Source organism: Hyalella azteca, unplaced genomic scaffold, assembly GCF_000764305.2.
Source record: "Hyalella azteca isolate HAZT.00-mixed unplaced genomic scaffold, Hazt_2.0.2 contig15604, whole genome shotgun sequence".
In the NCBI taxonomy this organism is placed as follows: Eukaryota; Metazoa; Arthropoda; class Malacostraca; order Amphipoda; family Hyalellidae; genus Hyalella; species Hyalella azteca.
This window is the reverse complement of record NW_025945447.1, coordinates 7,949-17,268: the sequence shown is the minus strand read 5'-3', so window position 1 is coordinate 17,268 and position 9,320 is coordinate 7,949. Positions and strand designations below refer to the sequence as shown.

Here is a 9,320-nt window from a genome sequence, read left to right as displayed (position 1 = left end):
CTTAGGAGGCCAACTTATTGATTAACAAGATCGAGTTACAACATTCATTGTTAAACTTCTTGTTGTGATAACTGCAGTTACCGGATATATTAGCGATGTACGAGTATTAGAAACGCGCAAGTTTATTTTGTGTTCAGTATGCGTGAGTTGGTTGGATGGATCACAAAGCGTCGATATATCTCAATCATTCCAAGCCTCGACGAAGTGCCGTTTGTTCAGGTAGCCATAGACCGGAAATTTTTTAAATAGCAGGTTTGCCTCCGACAATAAAATATTTAGTTTGTAATAGTTTTCAATTGCGAATAAAACCCTTTCGTAATGTGAAATGAGCGCCCGGGTCACTATCAAGATAAGGGTGCATCCGATCACAACTCTCAAATATTACTCGATTATTGACAAAACTTTCGGGCACAATACCGGAGCAAGGTGTACGTTGATCGCGTAACTTCTCTTGCCACCAGCCCATAGACAATATATTGTGGTACTGAAACGTTGTCATATAAACTTGATTGATTAATAAAATTTTTCTATTGATTTGTTATTCTGAGATCAAATAATTAATGTTATACAAAAGCTTACTTCAATAAAGTGTTCGATATTTCAAGTGTTTTCTTCCTCTTCATATCAGATGCTGAGAATCGGTTCATTCCTAACAGGCGTCAAGGATGGCTTAACAGGCAAGGATAAGTAAGTGAGAAAATGCCAGTCAGATTATCTTAGAAATAATACGCAGAATTCAGACATAATAAATAAGTGTAAAAATCGGACTCAGATCATCTTTTTAAAATTCTGAGACCTGTACTGTACAACCATGATAACTACCTTCAGGTTGGTTTAAGAATAACGACCTTCTGGCTGTACTTGAGAAAAAATCAACACGCGGCGATAAATCTTGGTTAGATGAAATGAACGTCGGTGTCGGCATTGAATACTTATCCAACTTTGAATAAATATTGACTCTAAAGCTTTGAAAATAAGGTGCTCAGAGAGATTGATAACGCAGGTGTGGCCCGGGTACTAGTAGTGCACTAGTTGTGGGCAAGTCCTGCAATGTGGCCCACTAGCTAATCTACTAGTAAACCTAGATTTACATTGAAGGCTGGAAACCTCTAAATAGACGAGAATACACTGAAAATTTGTCTCTAGATTGGCGGAAAAAATTTTAATTCAATTTATAATCATGAGTCCAGATTCCGATATTTGTGTGTTATGCTACTCAAACACAAGTACAAGTTCATAACCTAGACACTGCACATGTATTTCTCAGAAGCTATTTATCAAGTGGATGAAGTGTGTAAGTCATAATCATGTCCAGCTCATATGAAAATTCATAAACCATGTCTACATTCCCAAATGATGGGAATATTTTAATGAAAACCCGATTTTCAATCATACTTGGCCAGAAATTTAAGAAGTCGACCAGCTATAAGAGTTGTTTTCTGATGCACTAGAATTTATACGAAATTTTACCACAAGAACACCGCGATTGCTTGCAGTTGGAATTGGCATAAACCATAGGTCGGAGCCAGATGACAAGTCTGTCCCCCGGCGGGAGAAGAGCTCAAACAGAAAAATGTCGTCAGACGATGATCACGAGGCACTTCGTCCCACGCTGAGATCGTCAACATGGCAGTAGTAGCGGGAGAAAAGCTCGAACAGGAAGATGTCGTCAGACGATGATCACGCGGCACTATCAGACGATGATCACGCGGCACTTCGTCCCACGCTGAGATCGTCAACATGGCAGTAGTAGCGGGAGAAAAGCTCGAACAAGAAGATGTCATCAGTAATGCCGCTCACGACCGTCAATATCTGGTCCTGCTGCTTCAGCCACTTGGTCACAGCAGTGCGCTCGGCGTCAGTCAACATTTCTTCGATCTGAATATAAATATATAATATATTTCAAAATATAAAACACAGCCATATAAATATATATATCATATACGTAACACTACGAGTTAATGTCAATAGAAACTTTTTATTAGAGAAACAGAAATTTCAGTGAATCTTATCCCTACCACGCCCACTGTAACGCTGAGCTACAGTTCTCAAAAATAAATCACCTCCTAACAGTGCAAGGATCAATAGTTTGCCAGGCGATAGTTGTTATCATATAACATCGGACATCCTTGGTGCTGCATCTTATTTCAAATAAGAACCAAGGATATCGCTGTTTTGACGGCCACATCACATCGTCCTCTATAGAATTTATACACTATCGAAATTTATGGATTCCATTTATAACCTTCTAGAACACATGCAAAATTATTAACCTTCCTGTAGTCTTCCGACCTGCATAAATCGGAAATGAAAACAACAGAAGGGTTAAGCATAAAATGAATGTAAAAATTTCAAAAATTGAAAGAACAATAGATTAAAACAGTAGCATCTCACATCTTGAATCTGTTCCTGCGTGGCCCCAGACTTGACGATGTTGTCGACGATGGCATCAACGCGCGTCTTCTTCTCCATGAGGCTACGGTTCTTCTCAGTGAGCAGCTCGCGCTTGCGCAGCAGGTTGTACAGTTCAGTGAAGCACTGCGATGCCGTCAGCCGCACTACCTGACAATTTAAACCTTATGAATGCAATTTATGCTTAACACGTTGACTACGATTGCTTCATCTTGTACTATTATTTCATTTTTTGTACAGGGTTGCCAGACGGTGATTTTTCCGGACACATTCCGTGATTTAGTTTTTCTCAATTGCGTTGGCCGGCTAAAATTAATGATAGGGGTACTTCCTAATTAAATTTTAAATACTGCAAAAAGAAAATAAATTGAATTTTTATAGCGGAACCTACAAATAAACTAGTATATATTGAGTTATTGGCCTTTTTTGGCCTTATTTCTTCTCGGATTTGGCCGATTTTAGGCAACCTGAATTATGACAACTACGTCCTGGAGAAATACATTTCGTGGTACGCATATGTACCACTTCGTAGTCAACGTGTTAAGTAAAATAGGTGTGCGATCGTGGCTGGAAAATACTGGTCTCAAGTTAACTGGTCGAGTGCGTTCCTAAACTTTTTAAAAAGGAAAATCACAATAAAAATTTATAACGTTTCATATGAACATGTTTCGCACACCAGCTCCACCATACTGTAGTTGCATGCAGGAGTATAATCGATCGGGACAACTAAATTTGTAGAGTAGACACAAAACCTGTATGGTCACAACTTTCACATTTCTCTTTTAATAAATTCTCAGCAAGTTTGAGTTTTCCAACATCAAGTAATTTTACTGCAATACTTTTCATGGGAACCACGGGACAATTAAACGTTTAATGCAAACCTCAAGAAAATTGACTTTGAAGAAGAGAAGCTCGGGCGTGTGAGATGAGGGCATGGAGGCCTTCCTGAGGTCGTGCACGAGGAGGATCTGGTTGAGGAAGAGCATGTTGCTCACTTGGTCAGCTTCCTTCTTGTCCAGTAAACAGGCAGATGCTATCATGTCGGCACTCACTATGTGATTCCTCATCACTAATCTGGGGAACACAAGAGAAAATGAGAATAATATAAGATATAAATAAGAAGATAATGAGCATAAGAGAAAATTAATTCAATTCATCAGAAGCAGTTTCACAGATAAAACACTTTCTTAGTAATTTAGCAAGTACTCGTATCACAGCATCTTCTCACCTGAACACTCTGGCACCTCAGCAGCAACACAGCACCTCTCACCTGAGCACTCTGGCACCTCAGCAGCAACACATCACCTCTCACCTGTACACCCTGGCACCTCAGCAGCAACACAGCACCTCTCACCTATACACTCTGGCACCTCAGCAGCAACACAGCACCTCTCACCTATACACTCTGGCACTCTCTCACCTGAACACTCTGGCACCTCAGCAGCAACACAGCACCTCTCACCTGAGCACTCTGGCACCTCAGCAAGCAACACAGCACCTCTCACCTGTACACCCTGGCACCTCAGCAGCAACACAGCACCTCTCACCTGAACACTCCGGCACCTCAGCAGCAACACAGCAACCCTAACCTGAACACTCTGGCGGCTTTGGACCCAAACATTTCCTTTATTCTCTTAGCGAGGAACTCTGCGGTGATGTGAGCCACCAGCTGCGCGACCTCGATCTGGTATTCGCCTCCTCCGCCGCCCACACCGATGCGCCGCACGCAACCACCGCTCTCGCCTTCACCTGCCCACCACAAACACATGCAATACAGTGAGACCTTACCCATACTTAAGGTCATCAGCCGAAGCTCTTTACCAGCTATTTTCACTTGTAGAATTTTCGATGGGTGAGCAAAGTGAAAAACTTAAAGCTACCATAAAAAAAGAATGAATAAGCAATATAGTGTACATTTTCACAGAAATCAATTTTTTTTATTGTCACAGTATGCAGATTGAGTAATCTATATTTAGAATAATAACGAAGATAATGATAAGGTTTCCTAAACAATTCATGTAAAATTACATTAATGATCTTGTAACAACTACATATATACGATATAATTGTGTGCTATTCATCAATTGATCATATCACTTCTTTCGGGTATTGCAATAAAAGATTTCTCCATCTTCAATCACCATATAAACACACGGCTCTAAAAAGTCGCTGCATCCACACAAAATCACCGTTACGCGTCTACTTTTTCTAGTCCATCTCTATTAGAAGTATAGCGATGTTGTTTGTATCAGTTGTGTAGGGCTGACAAGCCTTAGCTCATCATTCGTGCATGTAACTCTACTGAATATAGTCTTGACATCGTCCTTCACCACTCGCACCGTGCCCATTACCCTGGACTATGAATGAATGTTAAAAGAGAACGTAAGGATCACCTAGAAGCTGGAGACAATGTTCGAGGTGAGGCGCGCTGTTGAGGGCGTGTTTGACGTGCGCTGCAGTGGTGTAGACGCCGGACTGCCATTTGTCCTCTACGGTGCTATAGGCAACCTGCAGCAGGCCTCTGAACACCAGACCCACTTCTGCACCCACGTTCTTCTCTACACTCGTTACTAGTAGCGTGTCTCTGAAACACAGCAACGTTATGAGCTCTTTTATTCTTGTAACAAGTATAGGTTCAGAACATCTATTCGCCTTCTTATCACGAGAAGAAGCAATTGTTATCTTTTCATTTCCAAGAGTTCTTAACATATTCTCGGTTTGTATCAACCATGCCGTCTTGACTACTTCATACAAGGTTCATGAGTCATATTAATACCATGCATCATGGTTTAAAGTTAAGGGCTTATACCACAAAATTCCTTAACTTAATACACGCTAATGCCTTCATCTAATTGCGCTTTGATACAGAAGATGAAAAATAAGAAAAAGCAAACCTCCACTGAAGATGGAAAGCATCATAATTAAGTCTCCAATATATCTTCCCGTCAGGAAAAGAAGAGGCATCGGGAAGTATGGCTCCTGATGAACTAGAAGATGTCTCAACATTTTCAGTAACAGCTTGAGCTATCAACTGAAGATTCAAATGATCATCGGGGAGAAACCTGGAACAAAAATTCCGGTAATCACAATGGAAGGATAAAATATTTCAATTTATATTGCAGCCTGGCCAATTTCTAGATTTTTATATGAGAATCAAGTTCATAATTTAGCGATATAGACAAAAACTTGATCAACACAAATCAGTAAACAATTGCATGAATTTCTTTCACAAGAAATCCAGTTGAATATATCATTTTAATGTATTATTTAAAGATGTTGAGTTCAGTGTTATCTAAGCAAGACAAATAATGAAATATTCCAGAGAAATTATGAGCTTCTTTCTTCTTTCATTACAAACTAACAAACATTGAGAAATGGTGAGCATTTTGAATAAATTCCGACTGTGATCGTTGAGTTCCAAATAAGGCAGGCAAGAAAGCACCCATGATGCAGAACTCACAGCATTCATATGCTTTCTGTCACTTAGTGATGTCAAGTACCTTAAATTTCTCAGCTCAGATAAGCTCCATTATTCCAGTTACTTCAATAATATTGGATGCAAGGGTACAAAATTAATAATCTGAACTTATTACGGAGTTCATTGTACACTCTACAGTCATTTTACACTAAACTATAATTGAACAGAAAACTATCGTTGTACACTAAGCTATCATTGAACACTAAACTATAATTGAACAGTAAAATATCACTAAACACTAAACTGTCATTGAACATTGAACTATCAAAGAACACTAAGCTATCATCGTACATTAAACTTTCATTGTAGATTAAACTTTCATTGTAGATTAAACTTTCATTGTACACTAAATTTCATTGTACACTAAACTATCGTCATCACTAGACTATGTTTGCATGCCTGTGCTTGTCATCGCTGGAAGGCTTAACAAGTAGCGGACAGCACGGAGGAGCGGGCGACGAAGGAGATGCACAGCGCTCCAGGTAGCCCAGCTCTATGAGTTGCCGCAGCGCATCACGAACAATGATGTGGCGATCACCAGGGTTCTGGTTAGCCCTATCTATTGGTTGGACATATAACACGAATTCAGAGTACAGGAATTTGCTTATGAACAAATTATAAACAAAACATTGCTACAACTTTATTTAATAATAATATATGAATTTGTATTTCAAAATTAATTGTGATGAATCATTGTGACCAATGAAGAGTCCATGTATTATAGAGTAATTGTGAGCATACAGTTTGTAAATAAGTAATTAACAACTGATGTACTGCAACAACATTACAAGCTTTCAATGGATCATTACAAACTATAAAAGACCTGGTGGAATCAACTAGCAGGCAGATGAAGTAAAATAAACTTGCATAAGTAAACTAAACACAGAAGCTTTCTTTTGAATAAAATTCTATACTATATTACAGTTAATAGCATTTAACAAGGCACTGCCTAATTTTTCATCTCACATGACAACAAAAAATTTTTTTTATATTTTCTTGTCAACATGACAGGACCCACCAACAGCAGAGGATAAGTCAGTCATGAGGAGCTTGCATGTGGTGCACACTATGACCTGTGATGCAGTGATGCTCCCTTCCTCCAACACCCGCTCCACCACAAGCTCTGCTGCCACTCCCAGCTTCTCCCGTACATGGTGGATGTATCTGAACAGGGAAATGAGATTATCAACTTGTCAAGGTCTGGAAGCTTTCTCTACACTTCATTTATCAGACAGGTCACCAAGTCTTCAAAAGCTTAACTGAGCATGGATGAAATGCATAGAAAAACTGCTACCTAAATTAAACAAATTTCATGGTCGTAAATGGAGGAAACCACACAGTCATACCACAACCTTCAACTCCATTACAAATAAAATAAGCCTAAGTACCATTGGTGTTCTCTTGAATAGACCAGAATTATGTTGCAAGCCTCCTTCAAATCTTTGCTAAGTATAATGACACCACTTTTCACTATTGTCATACAAATGTAATTATTTAACATAGTTATTTTTAGGGGTATTTAAACTCATAACAAGCAAATATTTTATGATGTGCACTATCAACAGAACATGAAATACATGTTTAAGGAAGATAAATAAATTATTTATTTGCTGAGTAGTAATAGGGTATGGTATTCTCTATGAATGGTCATATTTAGTGATATATATTAACATACCTACAATGTTCTTTTAGCAAATAATAAATTATATTGTAATTGTAAGAGATTTCAATCATTATCTAGAAATAATAAAACATGATTTTGATGAATATAAACACAAATGAACTATCCAATGATTTGTTATAACTTAAAATTTAACACATGAATACTTCTGAAAAACTGGCAAAGCAAACTATTCACAATATATTGATGTTTACTCAATGAAGTTCAGAACATATTTATATTTGTTCAATGAAACTACTATTTACTACTATTACTAAACTACTACTATTTACTACTATTATATTTGTTCAATGAAACAACTACCATGACTTACTTGTTCTTTCTAAGCAAGTAGAAAATGTTGGCCTTGTTCAGGCGGTAATGAACTTGCCGCTGGGGTGTATATTCAAATGATGCCAGATTGTGTTGTATCAGTGAGACTAAAGCTTGTAAAACCTGCCAAAAAAACACATAAAAGGTCTCTTTGAAGCAGATATAGTGGAATATTTTATACTAGGCATGTAATGAATTCTTGTGTTTAGTAAATACCTTGCCAATTGAACAATTCAAGGGTACATTCATCTAAATGGAAATTTAATCAAATCATGATTTAACCATAACCACAATGTACATATTTCTAATTTTATAAAAACAAAGAAACAATTGAACAGCAAACAAATTATGCAGATAAGATACTAATAAATTTTTAAATTCAAATTACCTACAATACATTTCCAACTCTGAAAAAATATTTTCCAAATCATAACACCAGGTCTTAGTCTATAACAAAAATCCTGATGATTTCTCACTAAATATGATTACAAAAATGCAATGAAAACAAAAACTGAACTTGTATTGATATACCTGTTTAGAGGGCAGATGTGTCAGACGAGTTATGCTCTGAAGAGACTCGCCACTGGAGCGGTACAAAGCCTTAACAACTGATGCTACTATGGAGTCAAAAAATGTTTCAACAATTTTACTTGCAGTTCTTTCAAATGCAATTGAGTTGAATAAATTAAATATCACAGACATTTTATAATATTTAAGCTTAATAAATAAAAACTGTAATGAAGCAGAGAGCGTAAGCTATAATTAGTAATTAAAAGTAATAAATTTAACTCAACCACTCATCAACAGATGCATTTGAATGCTTTTTGTTAATCACATAGTGAAATATCGATATCAAATATCACATCAGTATTGGTATCACATAGTGAAATATTGGTATCAAATGCATTGCTAAAATCACAAAAAAAAAACAAGTACAGACTTGCTCATGAGGTCTCTGATAGCAGTATCTAGTCTTGTCACCTGGTCAACAGCAAATAGGCGAGGTCAAAAGCCTCCCTGGCTGGCCCTAAAAGAGTGGTTTTGCTCAAGGAAGAAATTTAGTTGTCCATTTACCAGCCTCTCCATCAGCTTGGCTACACAGGACAACAGGGATATGGGACGGTAGGAGTTTGTAGAGGTTAAAGCCTTGTTGGGCTTAGAGATGGGTATGATTAGTGCTGTCTTCCACTCATGTGGGACTGTTCCTGAAGTGAAGCTTTCATTGAACAGTTTCAGCAACCATGATTTATATTCAGGAGGGAGAAGAGAAAGGTGTTTGTTGTGTACACGGTCCAGACCTGGGGTGGAATTTTTAAGGGAGGTCAGACAAGTTTCTAGCTCATACAATGTAAATGGAGCATTGAGGGGAGTTTGAAGGTCAGTACTCAAAGCAAGAGCCAGGGGAAGGACAACAAAATTAGGATAAGGAGTTGGAGT

At 37.9% G+C, this 9,320-nt stretch overlaps 1 protein-coding gene across 1 annotated transcript; it reads right to left on the bottom strand.

Moving 5' to 3' along the window:
* Window positions 1-1,698: 1,698 nt before the first annotated feature.
* On the bottom strand, window positions 1,699-8,609 carry LOC108673924 (DNA-directed RNA polymerase III subunit RPC3). The gene is made up of 10 exons (XM_018161812.1): window positions 8,415-8,609; window positions 7,885-8,006; window positions 6,909-7,054; window positions 6,290-6,449; window positions 5,307-5,474; window positions 4,806-4,996; window positions 4,002-4,161; window positions 3,294-3,486; window positions 2,395-2,562; window positions 1,699-1,878 (listed from the first exon to the last, which is right to left on the bottom strand). The coding sequence occupies exons 1-10, from the start codon at window positions 8,583-8,585 to the stop codon at window positions 1,705-1,707; spliced, it is 1,653 nt and encodes a 550-aa protein (XP_018017301.1). The 5' UTR covers window positions 8,586-8,609; the 3' UTR covers window positions 1,699-1,704.
* Window positions 8,610-9,320: the final 711 nt, after the last annotated feature.

Coding starts and splice junctions, on each gene's coding strand:
- LOC108673924 (XM_018161812.1), bottom strand. CDS start 8,585: ATGTCTGTGATATTTAATTTATTCAACTCAATTGCATTTGAAAGAACT. Junction 4,997..5,306: donor GCTTTCCATCTTCAGTGGAG/GTTTGCTTTTTC, acceptor GCTGTGTTTCAG/AGACACGCTACTAGTAACGA. Junction 3,487..4,001: donor AAAGCCGCCAGAGTGTTCAG/GTTAGGGTTGCT, acceptor TGTGTTCCCCAG/ATTAGTGATGAGGAATCACA.